Raw genomic sequence first — 25605 nt, forward strand, 5'->3', positions numbered from 1 at the left:
TGTCAGCACTAGCAGCAGTCAGACTGAACTGCGCCTAGTTGCTGGGGGCCTGCCCTGCACAGCACTGTGGGTTGTCGAGCAGCATCCCTGGCCCCCACCCTCCAGGGAATCCTCCCAGTCGTGACTGCCACATGTGTCCCCACATAGTGCCGGGTGTTCCCATGGGACCAAATCACTCCTGGCTGAGAACCATCACCTTTTTTTCTAAAGCAGGGCAGGTGAGAAGGTACTGTTTTCTCTCCCGTGGGAACAGCCGTGTCTGTCACCTCCTGGCCGCCCCCCAGGCAGGTGGGTCCAGTGTGGGGACTGAGTCGGAGCCGAGGGTATCTGGCAGTGGCAGGGGTCTCAGCTCTGTGCCCCATGTGCTGCTAGTGCCCCAGAAAGACTAGAGCGGGCAGCAGTGCCTTACGCAGCTGCAAGGATGGGCTGTGCCATTTCCAGCAGCTCACCTTTAGACGACTGAGAGGCCATGTCTGGGGACATCTGTGGTTGGCACTTCTGGCACCGACTGAGTGGGGAGCAGGGGTGCTGCTCAACACCCCACCGTGCCCAGGATGACCCAGCCCCAGTGTCAGTGAAATGAGGACTCCCTGAAATGAGGAAACAAGTTGCTGCCACATAGAAAACAGCGGGTCGTACCATCTGCATCCCCATGTGATAGCACTGTGCAAGAGGAGCACAGGTGCCCCAAGAGACAGAAATGGGTGTTGACACCACCTGACTGTAGCCAAAACAATGAGTCCCTCAGGGGACTGCTCCCTCCAAGGAGGAGGACAGAAGTGAAGGGAGGGCCTTGATACCCACCAGCACTCGGGGCAGCACCTGGGCAGACCTCAGGTCGAGTCTGCTTCACAGGTGCAGGGAAGCACTGCCTGGATGTGTCTCCTAGAGGCCCGGGGCTCACGTGGTCGCTGAGGGCTTGGTCACATCCCACCCCTCCGGGAAGGTGACTCCAGGCCGTGGTCTCCTAGCTCCACCGCGTCTGTGCTCCGTTGCTCACAGGACCAGGTCCATCCTGCCACCCCTCAGGTTCCCAGGAGCAGTGCGTCAGGTCACCTGTGCGAGGGAGCAGATTTGGCATCTGGCATCAAAGCAGCCCTCAAGAAACAGGGCTTTTTTATGTTCATAATAAACCCCTTAAAATAGCAGATTTATAAGCCTTCTGTGATCTCAGTGCAGAAGTATTGATGAAAATGCTAACAAGATGCCAGCCTGCGTGCGTTTTTGTATGTCTTTAACAAGGTAGAAAAAGCTCCCTAACACTTTATGAATTGTTTTATACCTTAACCATTTAAGGCAAAAAGCTGTGGCGTTGATTATAGCCCCAGCACCCAGTGTGCACCCACAAACCGCCTCGTGCACATCTGACGGGGTTTGTGCAGGGGCTGTGCTGCGTGGCTTAGAGGTCGTGCGGCAGAGGGCCAGAGTGCACCGCTCTCTGAATGCGGTTCTCTGAATGTGTTTCTGCTCCCCAGTTAATAAATGAGAACACTGAAACAGCTGACATGGAGCACGCCGGACACCCCAGTTCGGAAACGCCAACCGCAACCAACTATTTCCTTCAGTATATCAGCTCCAGGTACGTGTCTTGGGCCCCGCGCCCAGTGCTGTGCAGGGTGAGCTCCAGCCTCAGAGGAGCCCAGGTCATTCATCCACCCTGACCTAGACCCCCAGAGAGGGCAGAATCTTCCAGAATCCCAGTTGCCCTCCAATCCCTTCTGTTTTTTCCACTTGGCACAGCTCTCGATGGGCTAAAACTGTGGGCTTTGCTGGACACCTGAGGCAGACCTGAGTTCTGTGAGGTTGTCCAGCCCAGCTCTCAGAGTGACCTCTATCACCTGGACCTGGTGCCCCAAGCAGAGCCCAGCGTGCTGGCGGCAGCTCAGCTGCCTTTTGTTACCCACTAGGTTCCACCCCGAATTCACAGGCTATCTTCTCTTCAGTTTAGAGAACTCGAACAATAGTGCCGATGCCACCAGCAACAAGTTCGTATTTGGCCAGAACATGAGCGAGCGTGTATTGGTGAGTGGCCCCTTCAGGGACTGTTCTTCCTGGAACCCAGAAGGCTTTTACAGCCACTTCCTGCCCCCATTCAGGTCAAAGGGACATGGGTGTGGCTACCACTTCGTCTTTTGGAAAATTAGGGGGATTTCAGTTGTAAGTAGGAGAAAGGAGACCCAGCTCAGCTCAACTTAAAGCAAGGGCTAAGGGTGGTTATCTGCTCTCTCAGCTGGTGTCCTACTTCCTGTCTCTCCTCACTGTAAGACAGGGTTTTCTGGTCCCAGGTCAAGCTTCTTCCCTTAGTGCTAGGGCAATGGCAGCCATCAGAACCTCAGCCTTTAGCCGCATGCTGCTGGAGCCCTGAGCCACTTCTGGGGCCAAGGGTGGTCAGCCCCACCTGACTTTGAGGCTGCAGCCCAGAGTGGGGGATGGGTGCAGTGGCCTCGGAGGGACCCTGTGTGCCATGTCCTCCGGATACACACCACAGCCAGGGCTCGGTTCTGGCGTTGTCCGCGTGCCCCCTCCCTCGGTCCCCTGTTCCCCCAGTCAGGTGCGCACAGCCCCACTGGGTCTGTCGTCAGTGTGGCTAAGGAGCCGTTTTCGGCCCAGCCAGTTCTTTCTGTATTTTTCTCAGTCTGCATTACATTGCTTTCCTCAAGCGTCAGTGCTGTTCTTCTTTTATTAAAATGAAATAGTCACAGAACTACCTCACACAGGGGAAGGTGACCGCTGCAGCCCAAAGCGATGGCGTGGGGCGCACGCCTCCCGGCTATGCCACAAGAGGCCTCGTTTGGGGGCTCCCGGAGCAGCTCCTGTGTGGTGCACGAGGGCAGGTCTGCCAGGACACCTTTCTGTTAGGTTCTCACACCAAACGATGCTTCAGAATTCTGTGGTGCTGGGGCGGGGAGCAGGCCAGGACCCACCCCGCAGGGAAAGGGCTGTGTGAGCAGCCTGCCAGGCCTGGAAGGGCCCCCAGAGCTGCCGAGGAAAGGCCATGGCAGAAGGCAGCCCTCTGCCCAGCAGGGCAGTTTCAAAAGCTGCTGCCAGACCTGGAGGCTCTCTATTCCTTTACAGTTGGCCCCCAAGGACCTCTCACACATACCCCTACCCATGCACCTTCATTTCCCTGCAGAGCCCACCCAAATTGAATGAGGTCACTTCAGATGCCAACAGGGAGAACTCAGCTGTCGAGTCCGGGTCTGAGTCCTCGTCCCAGGAGGCCACCCCCGAGAAAGGTACGTTGCAATCCTGCTGCCTCGTAGGAGAGGGTGCCAAGGGACGGGCGCTGTCCATCCACACCCCTGCTGGGGAGGGATGCAGAGACCAACTCAGCACTGCAGTGAGCACCTCGAGAACCAGCCGCTGGGGCAGAGCCAGAAAGCCACGGGCGCTGGCTTTCAGTGAGCAAAAAGGGGACATGTTTGTCTAAAAACAGCCAGGCCCTCGGCTCTGCGTGTGGCTCAGGGGTAGGGCAGTTGAGGTGGTTGGCGCCCCCTCCCTTTCAGAGGGAGTTTCTCTTCAGTGCCCTCTTGGAGGTCTGTGCCCTGCTGACTGGGAAATGGGAGACCCGGAGCCGTGCCTGTAGCTCCCCACTGGCCGCCCTACAGATCCTGTGGCCAAAGTGCTTGGCACGTTTCAGGGTCCCTGCCTGGGGTAGCAGGCACCCTGGGGGCCAAGCCGGCCATTTTGTCTCCTGTGAGGTACACACTCTCCCCCCACCAAGTAAATAGTCAATGTCGTTTAGCTAATAACATTGCAGAGTCCCTGGCCGAGTCGGCAGCTGCCTACACCAAGGCAACAGCACGGAAGTGTTTGTTGGAAAAAGTGGAAGTCATCACCGGGGAGGAGGCGGAGAGCAACGTGTTACAGGTGAGGTGGCCACAGGTGGGCCTCGAGGCCCTTAGGCGGAAGTGTGAGGGCTGACGGTAGCCCGCAGCTTCTGTGTGCATCTGGGGGTCCAGGCGCCACAGGCTCAGACTTCCTGTGGAAGTGCCAGAGGGGCCTAAGTCCCCGCCTTCAGGATCTTGGTTGGGCTTTTGTGAAGAGCTCACCCAGCCCTAAGGGTCTATATTGCCTTGTTTTCTAACAAAAGGATTCTGTTTTGAAACATTCTGGTAGTTTAGGGGATTATAAGACTGTTGTGACTTTTGCTGTCCAGAGTTACAGCTCTGGTTATATTGTCACACTGACACCTCATCCTGTTTTATTAGGGAAAAGAATCACAGATGCAGCCCAAACTCCTCACCCTACCCCTCCCGTCCTCCCATCCTCCTCCCTGGCCTGGGCAGCATGTCCAGGTCTGGGTGCCCTTTCGTCTGCTTTTTATTTTTTCACACACACGTGTGTTTGTAAACCTTGTATATATAGATAGAGGAGTTTTTAATGCAGGTTTTAATGGTACTTCTTTCCCCGGTCAGCATTGTTTTTTAATTGCTCCGTGTTAAGAGAGATTGACATGATAATCTGCAAACTTTTTCTATAAAGGACCGCCTATGGTCTGTAGATATTCTTTTTTTTTAATATAACAGTTTATTGAGACATAATGCACATGCTAAGAAAGTTACCCCTTTAAAGCATGCAATTCTGTGGTTTTTAGTATATTTACAAAGATGTGCAACTGTCACTACTATCTAGTTTAGAATATTTTTTTCTTTTGTTGTTTTTCTAATTTAGAACATTTTTGTCCCCCCAAAAGACACTTTGTACCCATTAACAATCACTCCCCATCCCAATCTCCCAGCCCCTGACAACCAAGAATCTATTTCCTGTCTCTGCGAGTTTCCCTGTTCTAGACGTTTTGATAAAAGGAGTCACACATCATGGCTTGGCTAACCGAGCACTGTGTTTTTAAGGGTCACCCACGTTGTAGTGTGAGTCGATGCTTTGTTCCTTTTCAAGGCTAAGTAATATTCCATTGTGTTGGCAGGCTCTTGAGTTGTTCCACTTTTTAGGTGTGATAGAATCCTGCTGCTCTAAACATTTGTGTGCAGGTTCTTGTGTGAACGGCTGCTCATTGCTCTCGCGTGGGCTCTCAGGAGTGGCATTGTTGGCCGTGTGGCCATGTATTGTTCAGCACTTGTGGAACTGCTTTCCGGGGTAGCCACCAGCAGTATGTGGGTGTCTGATTTCTCCCTGTCCTCTCCAACACCTGTTACCGTCTATCCATTTGGTTGTAGCTGACCTAATGACTATGAAGTTTCTCCTTGTGTGGGTTCTGAGTTGCATTTCCTTTGTTTTTTAAATAGCCCTCTTAAAAGTATAAAATCCACTCTAGTTTGAGGGCAGAACAAAAAACTGGCCAAGTGCCCGATGTGGACCCCAGGACGTAGTTTAGTGACCCGGGTAGTTCATGGGATTTAGATGGAGGCTCCCATGAGCCCCCTCGGCAGTGGCACCCCCCAGCCAGGGCCCCGCTCACCTGGAGGGATGCCCTGTGTTCCAGATCCAGTGTAAGCTGTTTGTCTTTGACAAGACCTCTCAGTCCTGGGTGGAGAGAGGCCGGGGGCTGCTCAGACTCAACGACATGGCTTCGACTGACGACGGGACATTGCAGTCCCGACTAGGTGAGTGGCAGTGGGGCCCCTGTGGGGAGGGCCTGGATTGGTGCAGAGCTCTCACGGCGGTGAAGGGTGAGACCCAAAATCGGCCCCTCAACCCAAGGAGCAGGAAAGCGGGTCCCCAAGGCAGAGCCCCCAGTATCCACACTCATGTCTGACCCAGAGGATCCACCCGCCAGCTCTGCCACTTTCTGGGTTTGAAAGTGGATAAAAGTACTTAGCAATTTTTATACTTATTTTCCAATCATGAAAGTACCCACTGTTTTATGGTAGAATGGGAAAAGAAATTAAACATGCACAGCAGTGTCTTTATAGAGAGAGAATTCTCTGCCAACAGTGCTGTGGCGGTCCGCTCTTGCTCTGTGGTCCTTCTCTAGGGGAATGGGGCGACTGTACTCTGCTCTCTCCACTCGCTGTGTGGAGAGCATGTTGCTGTGTCGGTAAATCTGTCTTAGAACCTCGACTGTTTGGGAAATTGTTACAGTAATGTATCTGTTGACAGTGAGTGTGTGTCACCATTTCCCTGTGAGGGACATGCAGCTTTTCCCTGATTTTTCTATCAAGAATGATGCTCTGGGACTGTCTATTCATAAATCTTATTCACAGCAGTATGCTGGTTGCAAATGTGTGTGTGTGTGATCTTCCCAAACTAAAATTACCCTCTGGCCCTTACAGAGACAGCAGTTTCGGGCCCACTAGTAGCTCACATTGCATCCTTTCAGGATTGACCCCAAGATTGGAACAGGGATGAAGAAGACCCTTTTGTTTGGGCCCGTTCTTTTCCCCATGGACATCCCTTTTCCGTTTTTCTTAGGGAAATGTTCGAGTGTGTGTGGACGGAGAGAGCACAGTGTTTCCAGCCCCACTGCTCAGCACCCGCCTCCTCGGGCTGCAGCCGGGGGCCCGCTTTGTTGCATCACGCCCTCGCCTCCCTCACTGGGATCCACCCCGGGCACCCTTTCCTTTCACCCCCCACCCAGTCTTTGATCCTTGTCACAGCCCTTCCCTCCAAGCCCGTCTGCATTGCTCTGCTGCGTCAGAGGTGGGCACTTCGGGCTTGCAAGGCTAGGCTCAGAGGACGCAGTCAGCAGGGTCCCAGGACCCCACAGGGCTCCCTAGGTTGGCCCAAGCTGCTCCCTGTCCTGTGTGGCCCTCTGTGGCCCAGAATGGTGTGACACCTAATCCTCTTCAGGCCTGTTCCAATGGGGAAAGCTGGGCTGGCAGGCAGGCGAAGGTCACCTGTGTCTGTGGGGTCAGGGCATGGGTGGGCTGGGAGGGCTCTGACAAGCGAGCAGGTTGGCTGTGGCCTTGGACTTGCTACGAGTAGAACTAGGAGTGTCATGTGTCCGTCCAGAGAGGGGAGATCTGTGCCCAGTTTGTCTCTGCCATATGCTTCCCTCAGTCTATCTCCTTCCCATTGGAAGCTCTGAGCACGGTGTGGCCTCAACCCTATTTTCTTAAGGGTTTGTTTATTTATTTTTAGAGAGGTGGGGAGGGAGGAGAAAGAGAGAGAAACATGGATGTGAGAAACATTTATTGGTTGCCTCTCACATGCACCCTGACCAGGAATCAAACCGGCAACCATTTGCTCTGTGGGACAGTGCCCAACCAACTGAGCCACACTGGTTAGGGCAGCCTCAACCCTTTTTCCTAAGAAAACCACAGGGCAGGGGCTGGGACTTGGCCTGTGAGGGGCGTCAGCTTCCATGTGACACGTGTCGCATAAAGTGTGAGTGTCCCCAGTGTGCAGCCCTTGAATGTCCCTGTCTGGCTCTGCCTCCTTGTAGTTTGCTTCCTGCTTCTGCCTAATCACCCCATTCCACAAGGGAGCTACCATCCTGGCACATGATGTGTGAACCAACAAAACACTCTTACACGTGGGCTCTGACCCCGCCGGTGGCCTTGGTGGTTCTGGCCTCGGGAAGCCAGGTTGTGGTACCGGGCCAACCCCAGCATGTGGATGGCTGTAGCTCAGTGGGTAGGTGGGTGGTTTTCATGGACTTTGGTGGAGAAGTGTGGGGTTTTGCCCTTGAAGTTTGCTTTCCTTCCAAGTTGTGTCTGTTCTAGCTGGCTGTTGGGTGGGGGTTGGGGACCAGGGCTGAGTGGCCTTGTTGGTTGCAGTGATGCGGACCCAGGGTAGTCTGCGGCTAATCCTCAACACCAAGCTGTGGGCCCAAATGCAGATCGACAAGGCCAGTGAGAAGAGCATTCGCATCACAGCTATGGACACCGAGGACCAGGGTGTGAAGGTCTTCCTGATCTCGGTGAGCAACCTGGGGGCAGCGACCCCAAGCCACCACAGGAGGGAAGCCCCTCATCACATGCAGTCAGTCACCACAGGGCTGGATGGATGGGTGCCCCTCTGCAGGGGAGCACTCAGCACTGCCCTAAGGGCATGGGCCAGGGAAAGAGCAGGGAAGCCTCTGGGTGGGCCCGTGCCCAACACGAGAGGCAAGAATGCCGCTGTCATGGAGGGCTCGCCGAGCCACAGGCTCTGGGAGCCCCTTGAGTGGCGGGCTCCGGGCTATGGAAGCTTTGGTCCGTGGGCCCCAGGTTGAGGAGAGCCCCAGGGGTAGTCTCCCCCTGAGGCCTTGTAACCAGCAATTCCTCCGCCCTCCCGGCCCCACCAGGCCAGCTCCAAGGACACTGGCCAGCTGTATGCGGCCCTGCACCACCGCATCCTGGCCCTGCGCAGCCGCGTGGAACAGGAACAGGAGGCCAGAACACCTGCCCCTGAACCTGGTGCAGCCCCATCCAACGAGGATGACAGTGACGATGACGATGTCCTCGCTCCATCGGGGGCCACAGGAGGCGGTGAGCCAGTAGTCCCTGCCCTGAAGGGCATGAGGTGGCTGGTTTCCTAAATCCCATCACCCATTGCCACTGACCAAGGGTGACATCATGGTGTGGCCTGACCCTGGGGGATGGGGGTGCTTTCCAGAGTGGGGACCTGATGGCAAGGCCACTGCTTCCCACAGGTGCTGGTGACGAAGGGGACGGGCAGACAGCTGGGAGCACATAGCGCCGGGAGCTGGCCGCCCGGGAGCCTGCTGCTTTGTCCGTCTGTCCACCCGCCCGCCCGCCCCTCCCCAGCAGTGTTGAGGCGCGGGGCTTGGGAACCACACTCCCCGATGGGTTGGCCACAGTCCGGATCCGCACGGCCCGTTCAGAGGCAGACTTGGGAACTGCCTGAGCGTGGTTTGGGACACGAGACCTCATCATATTGATGAGCAAAACAAAAAGAACATTTCTTCCCTCCCCCCTTTGAATTGAAATGGCACATTAAGACTTGTCACGGCTTCTCACTGGGACTGGGACGCCTGGTTTCTTCACCCCTCTCATGCCACCACCACACCTGTGGGTTCCTGCCACCTGCCCAGCTACCAGGTCTGTCCCCACAAGTGTAAACACTGGCTCTGCTGGACGTCCTGCTACCATCTTGACCTCGTTTCCCCCCTTCTGGTTTGGGGGTGTGTATTTTTAATGCCCCCTCCCCCCAAGCCTTCGTTTTGGTCTCTTAGGTTAAGATGCTCCCGTGTGTTGACCCTTGCTCTCCCTGTGGTCACAGCTTGTGTGCTAGGGCCTCACCAAGGAGCTGGGCCCCCACTTGCTCCCTACCTGGGGTTCCTCCAGGCTGCTGTGGGGCTTTGAGGGGTAGACCTCATGCCTGGAGAGAATTTATCTAGAAAAGGGCCACTGGATCTAGGAGGACATGAGGGGCTGATTCCCTAGATCCTCTCACACCCACTGCTGTGGGCCCGAGGGTGATTTCTTGGTGTGGAGGCCTGACCCTGGGCACAGGGTGCCTTCCACAGTGAGGACCTAATGGCGAGGCCACTGCTTCCCATGGGCGTTGATGACGAAGCCGGAAGCACAGAGCACCCCTCCCCTCCTGCTTGTCCCCATCATGTGGGTCACCCATCACTAGGCACCCAGGCAAGCACCTGCTCCCTGCTGTTGGCCATTCCTTGCCCAGCCCTGGACATCACCGCACCCAAGACATCCAGGGCTTGGGGCCTCCATGACAGGCAGAGGAAGTCCCTAGCAGCACCCTCCTGAGGAGGGGCAGGGCCTGGTTCCAGATAGCAGGCTGCCATCCCGGCGCGCACAGGAGCAGGTGCCATGCCCCCGCCCCAGAGCAGGGCTGAGATCCCAGCTGGGCACCGCCTGCCTGCAGAGAAGGTCCCTGTGCACGGGCCCTGAGGGGTTTCAGAAGAAACTGCCCTGCCCGACCCTCATGGGGAGGGAGAAGGCTTAGTTTCTGCAGCCATGCCACCAAAACCTTGGTTCGACCGTGCGCAGCCCGAGCCCGAGCTATGGGAAGACACCAAAGGTCCCCAGCAGATCTAGTCACCTTTCTCTGCTTACGCCTTAGCCAGTTAGTGACAAGTAAAACCAGATAATGCCCATGTGTTTTGGAACATTTATGTAAGATTGTCATATGAAATGTATTTGGGAACTACATTAAATCTTTTAACTAAACACCCTGGCCTCCTGTGTGCCCCAGGGGCATCAGGAAGCCCGAGGGCCTGGCCAGGAATGGCCTCTGCCTCCCAGGCAAGGCTCCTCGAGCAGCCTGGCCTGCCTGCTGCCCTGGGCCTACCCCACACTCCAGGCCTGGACAGGCCACCCAACTCAGCTGCCTTCCAAGCCCTGCCACTTCAGTGCAGAGCCTGTTTTCTTGCCCACCCCCACTACATTCTCACACACCCTGCAAGGGTCCTCCCGGCTTCCCAGGGGCCACAAGGGAGGGGCACAGTGGGGTGCTAACAGGCCAAGGATTCACTAAGCAGGACAGGGCTTGAGGGGGGAGGGCATCCGAAGTAGCCTCATGAAGCCTAGGGGCCTTTGTTTTGCCTGGACCTCATGACCAAGCAAGGGCCTCTGAGACTTGGACCAACCAGTTCTGTGGCCTCAATCCTCCCAGCCCCCACCCCTGGGGCTGCCCAGCTGGACACTTGGGTGCCGTGGTGGGGGTTGTATGCCACTGGGCCGGCTGGCTGAGTGAAGGCACCGCTCACAGTCGCCAGGCACTGGTCATCATCGCCACAAACTCCTCATCCGTGTCCATGGAGGCGCTCACACCACTGTAGTAGTCCTGGAATTCGGCCAGGGTGACCTGGGGGCAGACAGGCTCTGAGTGATTGTGGACAGCCAGGGCAGGAGGAGCTGGGAGCACCCTGTGGGCACCTACCTGCCCGTCCTTCTCAGAGGAGGAGTCGAAGTTGTCCAGGAAGCGGCGGAGTACCTCCTCCTCAGTCCACTCCCCACTCCGCACCTTGGGGTGGGCACGGCAGCTGTACACCCCCCGGAGGTCATCCACAGTCACCACGCCATCTCCACTGCGGTCTAGCTTGGCAAATGCAGCTGCAATGACTGCTTCCCGGGCCTGGGACATGGGGGGCTGAAGCGGGGAGGGTGATGACAGAGACCCCAACCTCTCCAGGCACAGAATGCAGAGTTCAGGGGGTCCTCAAGCAGGCATTGCTTAGTGATGAGTCCCTGGGTGTTGACACGAGTAAGCCCCCTGGGCACTCAGCACCCACCGTCCCCCAGATAGCTGGGTGAAGGGACCTGCCCCAGTCAGCCGGGCCTCACCCGCAGCGCCCTCAGGAACTCCTCCAGGTCCAGCGTTCCACTGCCATCACGGTCCCAGCGCCTGCACACGCCCTCTGCCTCAGCCATGTCCAGCACCAGCCCCAGCTCAGCCAGGCCCTGCTGGAGCTCCCCCGCATCCAGGGATCGGCTCTTGTCCTGGTCCAGGCGGCGGAAAAACCTGGGGAGCAAGGGGTGCGGTTGGAGAGTGGTCCCTGGGGTTGAGTGGCCAGGGAGGAGTGAGGGGACAGCTCACCTGGCCAGGCCCTGGATGCCAGAGGCCCCTCGGGACAGGCACTGTTCCCGGAGTTTCTCCATAGTGGCGTCCACCGTGTCCATGCTAGGGCCAGGCTCTCTGGGCAGCTGGGTGAGAGAGCGGTCGAGCGGGTTGCCTGCTCGGCCAGCCAGCCACACTGGGCGCCCCTACTCACCACCTGCCCTTGTCTGTCCCGGAGCTCTCCCGATGGCCACTCTGCTGGCTCCTGCCTGTTCTGCCCAGTGTTGGCAGGATTGTTGCTAAGGGACAGTGGCTCTGGAGACTGGGAGGGGCCCCAGCTGTAACCCTGACACTGCCGGGAGGCAGGGCCAGAGGACAGAGCAGCACCATCACCAGCACCCCTGCCTACCCACTGTGCTGCTCATGCCCAGCCCAGCACTGCAGTGTTCAGGTCAGGGGCAGAGCCAGAGCCAGGCCCAGGCCCAGGGCGGGCAGTGGGGTCTCTGGTCACAATGAGGAGGGGTGAGCCACAGCCCTGCAGAGGCCAGTGTCCTGGATGGAAGGAGGCTAAAGGTCTAGTTCCTGTGTGACCTGAGACAGGTCCCCTCCCCTCTCTAGGCTTCGCTGGCCCCCTACCCCTTTTCACAGGGCAGCAGCCAAAGCTGCTAAGGGATTTGAGTTCAAAAGGACTGGAGGTGGCCCAGGCCCACATGCAGTGAGGTCCTGAGGCCAGTGTTGTCTGAGCCAGGACACAGCAGAGTAAAGCCCCACAAAGCGGTTTCTGGTGGTTATCTAGGGGCCGGTGACAGTGTTTTGTGTTGTATGAGTCTTTGGGTGGTTGGTTTTCAGTTCTCAAACATTTGATGGGCTTTCTTGTGACAAGCTGGTGAGCCAGGGGGCTACGGTATCAAACAGAGAAGTGGCCCTGACCCCTGTGACATAATCCAAGAGGAACCCAGGCCACCCTCACAGGTGGCCTTCAATCCAGACTTTGGACAACTTTACCAACTGAGAGCATGGCACTGACCAGCAGGATCAAAAAGAACGTTGATCTCCCAGGACTGAAAATGTGGTTCCCACTTGGGGACCTCCCCGCCTACACAGACCCAGAGATCGTCAGAGGTTTTTCAAAGCTTGGTCATGCACACAGCACAGCGACGTGCTCAGGAGTCTCTGCCAATCATGGGTGACGACCGACCCAGCGCTGCGATTCAGGACACAGCTGATGTCACACTGTCAGCTCTGGAAAGCCACAGTGACATTCTGCTGCACAAATTCCAATGGCTTATTGTAGTCCAAAATTCTTTGGGTAGGCAGAGAAATACTGCATTGCATTTTTTAACAAGTGTTAACAATCATCATTTTTTTTCTATAGAAAATGTAAAATCTAACCACAATTATTGTAGCTGTTTGACACCTTTAACAGTAACTCCTCCATAAATTGGTAATGGCCCAGGCTCTCCTGACCCTGGGGCCTCTTCACTTCACCTTTGAGTCTCACTCTCCCAGCTGTGAAATGGGGCAAGCCTGTGTCCATGGTGGCTGCAAAGATTAGACACAGTTGTGTGTGTGTGTGTGTGTGTGTGTGAGAGAGAGAGAGAGAGAGAGACTGCCCATGGCACAAGCTCCAGTGACTAGGACAAGCCTCTGGCCAGCAGGGCTGCTCCCTGGACCACAACCCACGCAGGGGCCACCTCTCCAGCACCCCCACGTGGAAGAAAGGAAGAAGGACCAAGGAGGACAGATCACCCCATTTATTCTTGAGCAGACAGGCCCCAGCCTGCCTTCCCTCAGACAAACAGCCCCGCTTTCTTATTTATCCAGAAGAGAAAAATAGGGCTATTGTTACACACGGAGGGGTCAGTGTCAGATGCCAGGCCCACAGCCGGCTCCATCCTGAGGATGTTGATGGATGCCAGCCTTTCCAGGATGAAATAGGCCCTGCCCCACCGCAGTTCCTGGTGTGACAATTTCCTGAGTGAGTAAGGAGGTGGGGAAACAGCTCAGGCTAGGCACTTAAGTGGGCTAAGAAAGGCATGGGGGTCCCCTGGCTTGATAAAAAGCAAAACTGCCTGAATGTCTCAGGCCAAGAGAGGGCAGTGTAGGAAAAAGGAGTTAAAAAAATAGATTCTCTGGGGACTGTAAAAAAGGAGCCAGCTGCCTACTACAAAAGCTGGACTAGTAGGGGTGGGGCAGGGGCTGATCAGAAGTGCTGGGGGCCCTTCAGGGCCCTTCAGGCCCCACAGACCCATCCTGTTCCTGCTGGGGCCTGGAGTGCTCCAGGCTCTGGTGACAGAAAAACCCTGCCCTCCTGGAGCTTACATCCTGATGGTAAGTTCTGTAAAGAAAAATAAATGCAATGGTAGTGACCAGGGGTGGGGAGTAACTCAGGTAGTCAAGGGGAAAGCTTTCTGAGGAGGTGCCATCAAAGCAAAGACCTGAGTGGCAAGGAATCAGTCATGTGACACCCAGGCAAACATTCCAGGCAGAGGGTGCAGCCAATGTAAAAGCCCTGAGGCAGCAAGAAAAGGTGAAGGGATGCCTGAGTTTTCCCTGGCAGCAAGGCCTGGCTGCCAGCACTCACACACCCCACACACTGCCCTCTGGGTTAAAGGTTGAGGGTATAGGACAGTTAGGTAAAGAACATCTAGGACTAAAAATGTGTCTTCAAAATAACTAATGCAAATGGCATGGAGCTTGAAGCTCTTAACTCTGGTCTGGGATGGAGTAAGAAAAAGCTTTAGCCTGGGATGGAGAATGCTTCTCAGGAAGGAAGAACAAAAATCAGGGCTTGGGGTGGGAGGTGGGCGGTAAGAAAAAGTCTAATAATGTGGAACTTTGTCATCTGCCTCTACCAAAGAAAGAGAGGTCTCAAATTCAGATGCCTCAGGGCCCAGAGAGACGAGGGCACTAATTAATAATTTACAATCTGGCTAAAGAGAGTATTCTGGGTTCAGAGCCAGCAGGCATGGCCAAGTCTGAAGCCAGATATCCAGATTTTTGTGTGTAAACATGGCCATTTTTTCAACAAGGATAATTGGTTTAAAGTTTTTTAAAAAATGGCTGGGCTAAACATTTTTCATTTGGTCTGCAAGCTACCCCTTGGAAACCTATGACTTTTTAGCAGGTCTGATGCTTAGAAAGGATTATGGCTCTGCAGGAGGTTCCCTCTGGCAGTGATGACACACCCCTCCCTCCCCCCAGGACACCCACAGCAGTGGAAAGTGTCCATGGGCATCCTCTGTCTCCATTCTGCAGTCAGTCTCCTCTGGGGCTCACACAGTGGTCCCAAACACTGCTGGCTGGAGGTGGTCCCTGTCCCCCTCCTTCCCAGTGCTATTGGCAAGGAGTAAACTGGACTCGCCAGAGAGTGGGTGGCCAGGGTCACTGGCTGGCAGGGGACCCAGGCGCTCGGCCCCAGCCAGGGATGCCAGCAGCCCAGCCAGGGGTGGCCGCCAGCGGCACATGTCCTGCAGCAGCTCGGCCCGGGGCTGCAGCTGCTTGATGAGCTTGTCCCTCTGGTGCACGGCAGCCTGCAGGCTGTGGACAGTGGCCTCGGAGGTCAGCAGCTGCTCCTGGAGAGCCGCAATCTCACTGGCAGGAAAACAAAACTTGGTAGTAATGGTACCAGGGGACCAGAGGTTTTCCTCTCCCTACTCGTGACCTCTGGGGCTCCCACTCCCCATCGTTGTCAGGATAAAGGTGATGCTTCTCTCCGCTGCCTCAAGGTCTCCCCATATGATCAAGGTTGTGTCCTCCCCAAATTACTATGCTGAATTCCTCCATCCCAGAGTGATATTTGAAGGTGGGGGCCATGGATGAAGTCATGAAGGTAGGATCCTCATGATGAGATTGGCACTCTTACAAGAAACACCAGAGTACTCTCCCTCCTCCCCAGCTCACCCATCCCCTCCCCTGAGCATGCAATAAGGTGACCATCTGGAAGCCAGGAAAAGGGTCCTCACCAGGAACTGAATTTGCCAATACCCTGGTATTGGACTTCCCAGCCTCCAGAATGATAATAAATGTTTGTTGTTTACAATGCCCAGCCTGTGCAAACTCATGGCTCTGCTCCCCCAGCTCTTCCTGCAGTTCCTTCTTCCCCTATATCTTTTCCTGTTTTGTTCAGCTTAGATGGCTGCTCCTCCAGGAAGCCTTCCATCTGCGTCCTCCAAGAACCCTGTGTGCACCACTATCAAACCCAGATCACCCCATGTTGTAACCACCTAGTAATGTGTCTGCCTAAAGGCAGAGCTGTGTAGACGTGCCCCAGTACCCAGCAGTGTCTGGCACACAGTAGGTGCGCAGTATAGATAAATGAATCCAACCAGCTCTGAGTTAATTGTTTCCCACATGGGCCCAAGTACTTCCTTGGGCACTTGTCTCATCTTTTTCAACTGTCAACTGCTAGAGTGACTCCAAAACTTCCGATAGATCACATCCTCCTCTGTTCAAGCACCTGCCTTGGCTCCCAATATCTGCTCCAGGAGGTCGGTGGCCCCTGCACCACTCACTACCAGCTGGTTTTGCCTTGTGGGAAACTTGTAAGTTAAAAATCCACATGTGTGTGACATCTCTTTATATACCGATGACTAATTCAAGGTTTTTTGGTGTTTGTTTTTTCAATCCCTCCAGTAGTCTAGCCTCCACGTGAATGCATTCAGTTCCCCCTGCCAGCATTCCCTTTCCAAACTCGACTCCGCCTCCGCCCACCTCCACCTAGTTCACCTGGCAGGCCCCGGGCCTCACCGATCCTTGGTGCAGCCCAGCTCGTCCAGGGCAGCGCGCAGCTCCTGGTCGTGGTGGGTCAGGCGCTCGGCCTGGGCGCGCACCGTGCGCTCCGCCGCGTCCAGCCGCGCCTCCAGCTCCGCGACGCGTCGGTGCACCGCCACCAGGTGTGCATTCGCCTCGCGGATCTGCAGGGGCGGCGGGGCGGACATGACCCCCGCGGTGGTTCAGGCCCCAGCTGCCCGGAAGGGCCACGCCCCCAGAGGTCTGTTCAGAACCTTGACGCCATTGGCCACAGTCAACTGGGTGGTGCCCTCCTCAAGCCCAACCACTCTGACTGATTCCGGGTTCTCGAAACTCCGCCCCTCGGGCCCAGTATTCTCCAGCGGCACGCTCAGTTCAGGCTCTGGCAATGGGATTGGTCGCCCTGCTCAGGAGCTAAAACCAGGATTGGTCCGGATTCTGCGACCGATCAAACCTGAACACGTCTCTGGAATCGGCCGCGCTTCTCCCAGATCCCCACGATTGGCCATGTCCACACCCCTTAGGCAATCGTATAGCTCTGGGTTAGTCAAGTCCCCTGTAAATTATGTCTCTGGTCTTTGCCTACGCCCCCAAGCGTAGTCTGTACTTCATCTGGCGCAGAACTTGGACAAGACAGAAATTGGGTACAGGCCGTGTCCCTCTAAGATCCTAGCTCTAGGGTTGGTCCCTTTCCCGTCAAGCTCCGCCCCCAGTCCTGGCCACGCCCCAAAATAGTCGCACGCGGTTCACATTCCGACCTGGGGAATGGCTACAGTACGTGACCACGCCCCCACACAAAGTCTGACGCGGGAAGTGGCCACATTCCTGCTGTGCCCGGCCCCATGCTTACCTCTTGCTCCTATCAAGCTCAGTACTGCCCCGTCCTAGCCCTAATCTGTGCCTGGCGATATGCCTAGTACCTACTGTAGTGCAGTCCTTATGTTAGGCCCCACCTCCCGGAGTCAAATCATTCCTAACCTAGGACCTTCTTAGCTAGAACTAGTGAAATCTGCCTTCACTGATCTTCGTTGACTTCAGTTTCCCCCTCCAGAAATAGTCTGGGGGTACACGCGCTCTTCCTTTACGCCAGTTCCGAACTCGCTGCGTGCGCGCAACCCACAACCATGGTGGCGGCACTCAATAAAGTTGCACACTTGTTGCGGGCCTTTCCGCAAGGGATGCTGCGCGCGCCGCCTAGGAAGTCTCGCGATAGCGAGCGGCTGCCCTTGGCCGCGGAGGGCCGCAGTTTGTGTAGTTCGGGACTGTGTGTGTAGCCATGGCGCGGGCGTATATTCAGCGGTATTGGGACATCCCCGATGGCACCGAGTGTCACCGCAAGGCCTACCTGAGCACCAGTATCAGTGGTGCCGTTGGTGAGCTCCGGCTGCCCGTCCCCGAGGGCGGAAGGTGGAAGGGGGTCACAGGGTCCCTGGGGGCTGAGGGTGGCTTGAGGAACTGGGACCTCGAGGTGGGGGTAATATGGTTGCTGTCAGGGTTTCTGGGGAGGCTCTGGGACGTTAGGGAGCTCCTGTGTGAAATAGACTTTGTGGGGTTCGGGCTAATTCAGAAGGCACAGGGAGGTCAATGGGGTCAATGGGAGCAATTCAAGAGGGTCACATCGGAACTGGGGATCACGCGGGACGGTACGTGGCACTAGACGGGGTGTCTGGGGTGGTCATGGGGAACTCTTGTGTGAGAGACGTTTTGGGAGGGGTGGGGGAACGGTCTGGCAGGGTTGCAGGGCACCTGAAGGTGGTGATACATGTTACAGGCTAGCCACTGGGATTATTAGAAGCCGTCTGGGTGCTGGAGTTGGCTGTTTAGAATTCACGGAGTGGGACAGGGACATTATCGGGGTCAGAGGAGCTGCAGGGTATGGGTTATTACTGGTTATTACTGAGTGGGTAATAATGTGAGAAAGTTCTGGAGTGGGATGAGATCTTTATAGGACCCAGAAGAGTTGGGTGGTCAGGGACATCTGTTTTATTGGGCCCACCAGAGGGACCCTAGGGGTGCTGAGGAGATCGTAGGTTAAGTGAGTCAGGGACTGCAATAAGACAAGCCTTTGGGGCATGAGGGGACCCACAGCACTAGCATTCCCCTGCAGAAGAGACCCCTGCTGGTGCCTTTTCATTCTCAGTGTCCTTGAGAAGTACATGTGTGGGTTTTGGCCATCTCCGTATCTCCATCTCCTGAAACAGGGCCTGGCAGAAGCTGAGCCTCCCCTGGGAGGTGTTTGCACTTAGGTAGGCCTAATTAATAATCGCTATCACTATCTGCATGTTTGGTGAGACCATCATCATCTCCATTTTTCAGCGGTGGAAACTGAATGTCAAGGAGGTATATTAGCTGCCTCGGGGGTCTTTTGAAGCCAGGCTACAAATCTCCTGGGGGGGGGGGGCGGGTTGGGGCAAGGAATGTGTGCACAGGGCCCTTCTGGAGGATGGTGACCAGAAAGAGCTGAAGAGAGTCCCATGGGACGGATTCTGTAGAGCCTGCTGGAATGGCAATTTACTGGGACAGTTCAGGATATGCGGTGGGGTCTCCATGGGGGCACTTGGCCCTGACAAGCTGCGAAGCATGGGGTCAGGTCACTATAGGAAACGTTATTCTGGGGAACGCTTGTGGGGAGATGCTGACATTGGCTAATGCCCGAAGGGTCGAGGTTGTGTTTCAGGAACTTGACGCGGGGGGGTCTGCCGAGGGGTGTGGGGGGCTTTCAGGGAGAAGGTTTGAAGAAGTAGATGCTTTAGGGCAGAGATTTTCAACCTTTTTCATGTCGCGGCACACCAAAAAAATTTTTTTTGCTGGTCTGGCAAAAAAAAAAAAAGGTATAATTTTTATTCATTCACACTGGATAGCTGTTGTTGTGTTGGCTGTTGTCATTTTTTAATTCAACGGTCTAAGGGGAAAGAAATCAGTTCCCCTGACTGAACAGTCAGGTATTGCATGGTTTAAAAACCCTTGGAACACACAGTGTGCCTGCCACAGCAAATTGGTTGGCAATCACTGCTTTAAGGGGTTTTGAAACTGAGAAGGACATCAGCGCCTCTTTTGTGAGGGGGAGTGTGCTCTCACTGGCCAACACCGTTAAAAATGCAAAACTTGGCTCAAACATGCTCCTGGGCCCTCGCTCACCTGCCCACTCCTTCGTTCCCTGTCTCCCCACAGCCCTCACAAGAGAACAGGTTTCATGTTTGGCTTTCCTGAGCTGCTTAGCCCTGGGAGGGAGCCCTACTGCCAGCAAAGCCCAGCATCTTATAGGTCCACTGTAACTATTTTGGAAGGAAGGAAGACAGTAACTATGAATGAATGAATGAATGAATGAATCAGGGCACACAGTAACCATGTGACTGGATGAATTTTTGAATGAATTGTTGTGGGTACACAGTAACTGTTTGTGAGAGGGTGATGAATGGACCAGGGCCCTGGGTAGCTGAAAGAATGAGTGGATGTGGGTACACAGTAACTGAGGAATGAATGAAGGATGGCACACAGTAACTGTAAATAGATGAAAGAATGAATGTGCCCTGTGTCCTGAGGTCACCATGGGAGGCTGAGAGGAAGCCGGGGGCAGGCCGAAGGTTGGAGAGGGGGCAGTGGAGGTGCTGGGAAAGGTCTGAGGCAGAGATCCTCCTGTGCTGGGGGTCAAAGCACGTGAGGATTGAGCTGGTTCCTACAGGGATGGGCTGTGGCAGGTCACCTCATGGATGACTGCTGGGGGAGAGTTGGGGTAGAGCAGTCTTGACCCAGGGTAATCAGGGGTCTCTTGGGTCATTCACTCCCAGTCCAAGGGCTTCTAAGGGCCCGTAGGATGGTAGGGGCACTCTCTGTGCCCAGCACGGCCAGGACCACAGGCATATGGGATGGGGTTGACAGGGTGACCCCCAGGGCTCACTGCGCGACTGAGTTTGGGGACATCGCTGACTCTCGTCAATGGTTCCCCTTCAGGGGGTCCTAAGACCCTTGTTCCTGGCCCAGCTCCTGAGATCAAGACTCCCTAGGTCCCAGGCAGGCCTGGGAGCCCCTCCAATTAAGTCTCTAGAAGGGGTGGGGGACCATGCTCGGAACTCCGTGCTGGAGGGAAGTCCTTGCCGAGCTGCAGCAGTGTGGCCCCGCTCCCCCGCGCAGCCTCTAGCCTCTCTGAGCTCAAGTGGGGACACAGGTTTGTCATGAGACCACCTGGGAAAAATGAGATTTGGGGGGTCTGTGAACAGGTGCCAAGCACATGAGAGCCCTCTTTTTTTTTGTAGTGGATAGTGTGACATGTAACATTGTGTGAATTGAAGGCATATTAGGGCCCTCTTTATATGTGGCTGTTTTCCCGTTGTCCCCAGGCCGCAGTTTACCCATCTGGAAGTGAGGTGGCAGTCCGGGCCCTTCTCACGGTTGCTCTGAAGATTAACCCCACAGTCCAGAGTGAAAAGTCCCCCACAGCGATTCCAATGAGCTGCGTTCAAGCCCAGGCTGGGGTGGGAGGCGCTACTCAGCCTGGAAGGCCCCATGGGTGGGACCGGAGAAGCTGGAGGCTTGGGGACTGGGGTGAAACCCGCCCCCGGGGCTGTGGTGAGAGGTAGGCCATGGCCCTAGGGACCCGCCTAGCTTCCAGACTGCTCTACTTGGTGACCTCAGGCTGAGGCTACTCCCCTCCCATGAAGCAACAGATACAAGGGTGCTAAGCCCCCTGGGCCCCGAGGAGGGTGAGTGGGTCAGTAGCTGTGCGTGCCACCTGTCAGGTGACAATTCTGTTTTGCCTGGGATGAATGGGCTGGCCCAAGGGGTCCCTGCTGGCAACTAGGCAATGCTGGGGGTCAGTAGGGAAAGGAGAGGTGTGTTGTTGCCCTGAGCAGTGTCAGCTGGAGGGTGGGGGGGGCCCTTGTTAGGCTGTTCTGGTAACAAGCAGCCAGCCAGGTAGGCCCTCATCTGGCCATTCCCTGAGGGGGGTCTGGTGGGAGAGGCTGCCCATGAGCCTGCCCCAGCCCAAACCTGACTCCAGACCCAAACGTTGGCCCATACCCGTGCTCACTCCAGATGCTCCGGGACAGCATCTTGGTTCTTGCCACCCACTGACACTCGGCTTCAGGCTCAGCCCCTACTCGGGCCCCTCGTGCATAAAAGCCAGTGTCAGGGTCAGGGTGGCCAGGCCAGTGGCAGAGATGGAAAGGCTGACAGCAGTGTCAAGGCTAAGTGGGTGTGGGCAGCCAGCCCAGTGTGAGGGACAGGCCCAGGCGGGAGCTGCCGGTGGGGAGGGGGCCGTGGGTAGTGATGAGGAGGGGTTGGCGGTTCTAGGAGCCACGCCTTTGCCAAGGAGGATTAGGCCAGGGAGCCCCAGGCCCACAGGAGAACAGAACCTTTGATGGGAGCAGAGCCTGGGTGCCAGGGGCTCTGGGGACGCAGCTGTGGTAGCTGTGCCTGCTCTCAGCTGGTGGCAGCCTGGCCATGGAGGCTCCAGCCCCGTCTTTATGTCCTCTGCATGCTGGACTGGTGCCCTGTGGTGGGCCCATGAGGGTGATGGGGACCCAGGCAGGCCTTCTGCCCGAGCTGGCCTGGCTAGACCTTGGGAGCGAAGCCTGGGGCTGGGGCAGGGCAGGAGCCTGGGCCCTGCAGCAGCAGTCCCAAGTTCCTATCCCGGCTGAGCTGCCTTGTGGGGCACAATGGGGACCAAAGGAGAGAGGGCTCGTGAGGTGGCAAAGGGGCTCGCTCCCCAGCCAGGGCCACTCCATGCAGAGGCCCAAATCTGAGCCGCCCGGTACCCCTCTCGTTCTGCAGGCCTGATCACCTCCGCCTACAGCGTCTCACTGAATCCCCCTGACTCCTTCCTGGAGGGCGTGGCCAGGACCGGGCGGTACACGTTTACTGCAGGTGAATGAGGCTGGGGGGCATCTTGCTTCTCCTCAGGACCCTTCCTCGCACTGGCCTGGCTGTCCTGCCCCTCTGGGCCCCTGACTCAGTGCCCACCCCTTTCCATCTGCCCCACAGCCGCCATCGGTGCCGTGTTTGGCATTACCTCCTGCGTCAGTGCCCAGGTCCGCGAAAAGCCCGACGACCCCCTAAACTACTTCATTGGAGGCTGTGCCGGAGGCCTGACCCTAGGAGCACGCAGTGAGTGAGCTCCCCAGCCCTGCCCTCCACTGACCCTCCTCGTTCTGTGTTCCGTTGTGGACCAGTGGCCAGGCAGCGCCGGGCAGGGAGGATGCCTGCAGCGGATGACAGCTCCCAGTGCTTTTGAACCTCGGCCACCAGCCAATTCAGTAACAGTAGCAGCTGCTGCTGCTTATGCACCCACTGCACACTCACCTCACCAAGCCCTTCCCCTCCCACCCCCCACCCTTCCTCTCCCTTGCTCAGTCCACTGCAGCCACACTGGCTTCTGTCCAGCTTCTCCAACACAGCAGGCGCTGTCATGCCCCAGGGCCTTTGCACAAGCTGTTCCCTCTGCTTGAACGTCCTTCCGCCAGATGCCAATACAGTTCCCTCTCTCACCAACTTCTCTGCGTACGATCTAGGACCCCCACCCTCACCTCATATTCCCCTCCTTTGTCTCCTGCGCTTCGTCAGAGAATTTGAGGGAACTGCCAGTTTCTGCCACCAGCCCATGAGCACGGAGGAAGTGCTGGTTCTTGCACTGCCATCCCTCTCACCCGTGCCCGTGGCCCTGGTTGACTGACCATACAGCCTGGTGGGGCTACTCTCATCGTCCCCGCATACAGATGCAAGGACTGAGACTCAGAGAGGGGACCGAGGTGGCCAGAGGTCACTGGGACCCAGCAGAGCATGGCTCCCTGGTGGGAGCGGGCTGGCCCAGGCCCATGTGCCATGGCGGAGCCACCTGCTCTTCCCGCCTCCCACAGCCTCAGAGGCCACAGGCAGATCGGCTGCCCTGGCCCAGCTCAGTGGATGGTAGGGAGGGAGGGCACCACAGAGGGGGCAGCCCACACCATCCTGCCTTTGCTTTGAGACCTTGGACGAGATCTGGGTTTACCATACGTCCCCAAACCTGTGAAGGAGTGTGAAACCCATACACAGCAAGCAGGACCCTGTCCTTGGTGGCAGCTTTTGGCAGCCAGGAGCAATCTGCTCCTTGGTTCATGAACCCCACAAGGGACAGACACAAGGCCTAGTGCCTGTGGCCAGGGCACAGACTGAGACCCGCCAACATGGCATCTGCTCAGCTGCTTGAATGTCTCCCCCTGCTCCCAGTCCTCACAGCCTGTATTCCTGCCTCTCTCTGCCTGTTTCCATTCAAACCTTCAAAGTCGGAGGGTCAAGTGACTTCATCCCTCCAGGCAGGAGTGGGCAAGGGCCCCACGGTGCCTGACCTTGCCCTCTCCGCCCTCGCAGCTCACAGCTACGGGATTGGAGCCACAGCCTGCGCATACATGGGCATCACGGCGGCCCTAATCAAGATGGGCCAGCTGGAGGGTTGGAAGTTGTTTGCAGAGCCCAAGGTGTGAGCCCCACCGCCTCCCTTGACCTCAGGCAGGTGAAGATACCCCTTGAATTAAATTCTGTGTATGTTCGTGCATGTGTGTCTCCCTTGTCTCCTCCCTTGCTCTCTAGGGTGATGGACAGGCCAGCTCCAGCCAGGGAGACTAGGGGTGGATTCAGGAGGAAGGGAGCAGATTAGGCATCTTGTTCCCCCACTGAGCTACAGGCATCAGCTGGGTGGGTCCTGAAGCAGGGAAAGGGCGTCTCGGGGCAGGAGTCTGCAGGTGGGAGCTGGGACGGTGCCGGTCTCGGGGCACCCCCTGTCTGGGCCGTCCCCCAAAGCCAACAGCACGTGGAATACACTCCCGGGGCCCATGCGCTGCCCGACTCCAAATTCCCGTGCATTGGAGCAGAGCGTCCCCAATGGTCTGGCCCCAGAGCTTTGTCCCATCTGACAGGTGGGTGACAGGCCACCCAGAGCCTGAAGGGCAGGGGCCCATGGCAGCAGCAAGAGGAGAGACTCAACATCCTCACCAGCCACCGCCTGTCAGGCACAGTGATTTAGGCAGCCCCAGAACACTGGCCTGCTCAGCCCCCAGGCTTTCCACGGAACTGGCCCGGTGCTTTCTGGCAGCTGGAGAGGAAGGCCTGGCTTGCTCCAGCACGCTGAGATGGTCATAAATTAAGGCTCTCTGGGCCCCACCCTGGGGAGCAGGGCTGTGCCCTGGCAGGGTCTGGGCTCTGCAGGTGGCCCTGGGGGGCAGCAGGGGCAGGCCAGGCTGGGTGCAGCCCTCACACCCCACCCCTCCTCACCCTCGTCCTCTGTGTCCCTCCCTCTTTCACCCCCACCTCCAGGGCCTAGACACGGTTGAAAGCCAGACTTGGACCCTGGCTTTCCTCTCCAGCCCACCCTAGGTAATAACTCAGGCGGGTGTTCATCGGCTAAAATTAAACCACTGCAGAGCACAGCGCCCTGGCACTGCTGCCGTCAGCCTGCTAGTGCTCACTGCTGGTCGTTCAGTGCCCCAGCGTAGCCACTCCAGGTCTCTCCTGGACCTGGGGTTCCCTGAGAGAGGACGGAGACACGCTTCCTCTCCCCCCACCCACTGCCATGAGCAGCTAGGAGGGGACGGCCCGGGGGCCTGGCTGAGCCCTCAGAGGGTGCTGGGCTCCCAGCCCTGCCCTCTGGTCCTAGCACTTGGTTCTTACCTGGCTCTGCCCTCAGTTTTCCCACCTGGTAAGTGGGGGTGACAAGGTCCCTCAGGGATGTTTGGTAAGGAGGGAAACAACTGTACCCTGCACCAGCCTTGTCTGTTCCTGCGGTGGCCGGCAGGGGGCAGAGCGCACCACACTCAGCGGGTTGGCTGGCCATCCCCAAGTCCCCAGCCCTGCGGTGTCCAAGGAGGAGCCACATTCCGTTCCTGCTTCCCTGTCTGCTTCCTCCTTCTTCTTCCCATTCACTCTGCCTGAGGCAGCAGGAGCGACAAATTCTAAGGGTAGGTACCATGGGCCAGGACCTGTCCAAGGACCTGTGCTTGGTCACTTGGTCTGAGAGCTGCAGCCAGAACCAGATCTGCCTGTGCCTCCCTCTCCTGCACACCTTCAGCCTTCCCTACTAACCTCTCTGTGAAGCCCGAACCCTGGACCAGGTGGGAAGGGAGGGAAGGTTCGCAGCCAGCCTGCCTGCCTCTACCTACCTCCCAGCCTTGGTTTCCCCTCTAAATATCTCAGACCAGGGGCTGTGCTCACCACCCACCCAGCCCTCCCGGGCAGGCTGCCAATGATGAAACAGACCTGCCAGGCCCCCCAGAATGGGGCAGAAGGGAGCAACCGCCTGCTGGGCTCCAGGGAGCCCCAAAGCTCAGGGCCCCTTGCCCATAAACATTTACTAGGCTGTGAGGGTCTGACATCATCCCACCCCACACGCAGGCCCGTGTCCACAGCATCCAGCCTCCCACCCCTCTGCCTGGGACCCTGCCTCAGGTGAGGATGGAGGCAGATTTCCAGACTTGCATGGGGCAGAGGACCTGGTAGGACCACAGGCCTGGCTTGGGG

At 56.9% G+C, this 25605-nt stretch overlaps 4 protein-coding genes across 11 annotated transcripts in view; 2 read left to right on the top strand and 2 right to left on the bottom strand.

The window, feature by feature from the left end:
• Positions 1–8863, top strand: part of RANBP3 (RAN binding protein 3) — a 51776-nt gene extending 42913 nt beyond the window's left edge. For 5 of the 8 annotated variants that reach the window (XM_045831476.1, XM_045831478.1, XM_045831480.1 and 2 more), the window contains 8 exons: positions 1476–1579; positions 1944–2022; positions 3134–3236; positions 3746–3870; positions 5444–5564; positions 7680–7822; positions 8189–8372; positions 8537–8863. In XM_045831476.1, coding sequence (XP_045687432.1) covers positions 1476–1579; positions 1944–2022; positions 3134–3236; positions 3746–3870; positions 5444–5564; positions 7680–7822; positions 8189–8372; positions 8537–8580 — 903 coding nt within the window. In that variant the 3' untranslated portion in view covers positions 8581–8863. The remainder of the gene's footprint in view (positions 1–1475; positions 1580–1943; positions 2023–3133; positions 3237–3745; positions 3871–5443; positions 5565–7679; positions 7823–8188; positions 8373–8536) is intronic. The other 3 variants (XM_045831477.1, XM_045831479.1, XM_045831483.1) reach the window with 1 other exon arrangement.
• A 1104-nt stretch (positions 8864–9967) lies between these two features.
• On the bottom strand, positions 9968–12805 carry CAPS (calcyphosine). Its single transcript, XM_045831484.1, has 4 exons — positions 11410–12805; positions 11157–11334; positions 10753–10962; positions 9968–10677 (listed from the first exon to the last, which is right to left on the bottom strand). The coding sequence occupies exons 1-4, from the start codon at positions 11490–11492 to the stop codon at positions 10576–10578; spliced, it is 573 nt and encodes a 190-aa protein (XP_045687440.1). The 5' UTR covers positions 11493–12805; the 3' UTR covers positions 9968–10575.
• A 106-nt stretch (positions 12806–12911) lies between these two features.
• On the bottom strand, positions 12912–16694 carry VMAC (vimentin type intermediate filament associated coiled-coil protein). The gene is made up of 2 exons (XM_045831485.1): positions 16120–16694; positions 12912–14964 (listed from the first exon to the last, which is right to left on the bottom strand). Exons 1-2 carry the CDS (start codon positions 16308–16310, stop codon positions 14646–14648), a joined length of 510 nt encoding a protein of 169 aa, XP_045687441.1. The 5' UTR covers positions 16311–16694; the 3' UTR covers positions 12912–14645.
• A 633-nt stretch (positions 16695–17327) lies between these two features.
• On the top strand, positions 17328–23647 carry NDUFA11 (NADH:ubiquinone oxidoreductase subunit A11). Its single transcript, XM_045831435.1, has 4 exons — positions 17328–17495; positions 21892–21984; positions 22102–22224; positions 23464–23647. Exons 1-4 carry the CDS (start codon positions 17399–17401, stop codon positions 23574–23576), a joined length of 426 nt encoding a protein of 141 aa, XP_045687391.1. The 5' UTR covers positions 17328–17398; the 3' UTR covers positions 23577–23647.
• Positions 23648–25605: the final 1958 nt, after the last annotated feature.

Source organism: Phyllostomus hastatus, unplaced genomic scaffold, assembly GCF_019186645.2.
Source record: "Phyllostomus hastatus isolate PE091 unplaced genomic scaffold, TTU_PhHast_1.1 phas_contig_159, whole genome shotgun sequence".
Classification (NCBI taxonomy): Eukaryota; Metazoa; Chordata; class Mammalia; order Chiroptera; family Phyllostomidae; genus Phyllostomus; species Phyllostomus hastatus.

Coding starts and splice junctions, on each gene's coding strand:
- CAPS (XM_045831484.1), bottom strand. CDS start 11,492: ATGGACACGGTGGACGCCACTATGGAGAAACTCCGGGAACAGTGCCTG. Junction 11,335..11,409: donor GGCATCCAGGGCCTGGCCAG/GTGAGCTGTCCC, acceptor CTTGCTCCCCAG/GTTTTTCCGCCGCCTGGACC. Junction 10,678..10,752: donor CCTCTGAGAAGGACGGGCAG/GTAGGTGCCCAC, acceptor GTCTGCCCCCAG/GTCACCCTGGCCGAATTCCA.
- VMAC (XM_045831485.1), bottom strand. CDS start 16,310: ATGTCCGCCCCGCCGCCCCTGCAGATCCGCGAGGCGAATGCACACCTG. Junction 14,965..16,119: donor CTGGGCTGCACCAAGGATCG/GTGAGGCCCGGG, acceptor TTTTCCTGCCAG/TGAGATTGCGGCTCTCCAGG.
- NDUFA11 (XM_045831435.1), top strand. CDS start 17,399: ATGGCGCGGGCGTATATTCAGCGGTATTGGGACATCCCCGATGGCACC. Junction 17,496..21,891: donor CAGTATCAGTGGTGCCGTTG/GTGAGCTCCGGC, acceptor CTCGTTCTGCAG/GCCTGATCACCTCCGCCTAC. Junction 22,225..23,463: donor CCTGACCCTAGGAGCACGCA/GTGAGTGAGCTC, acceptor CCGCCCTCGCAG/CTCACAGCTACGGGATTGGA.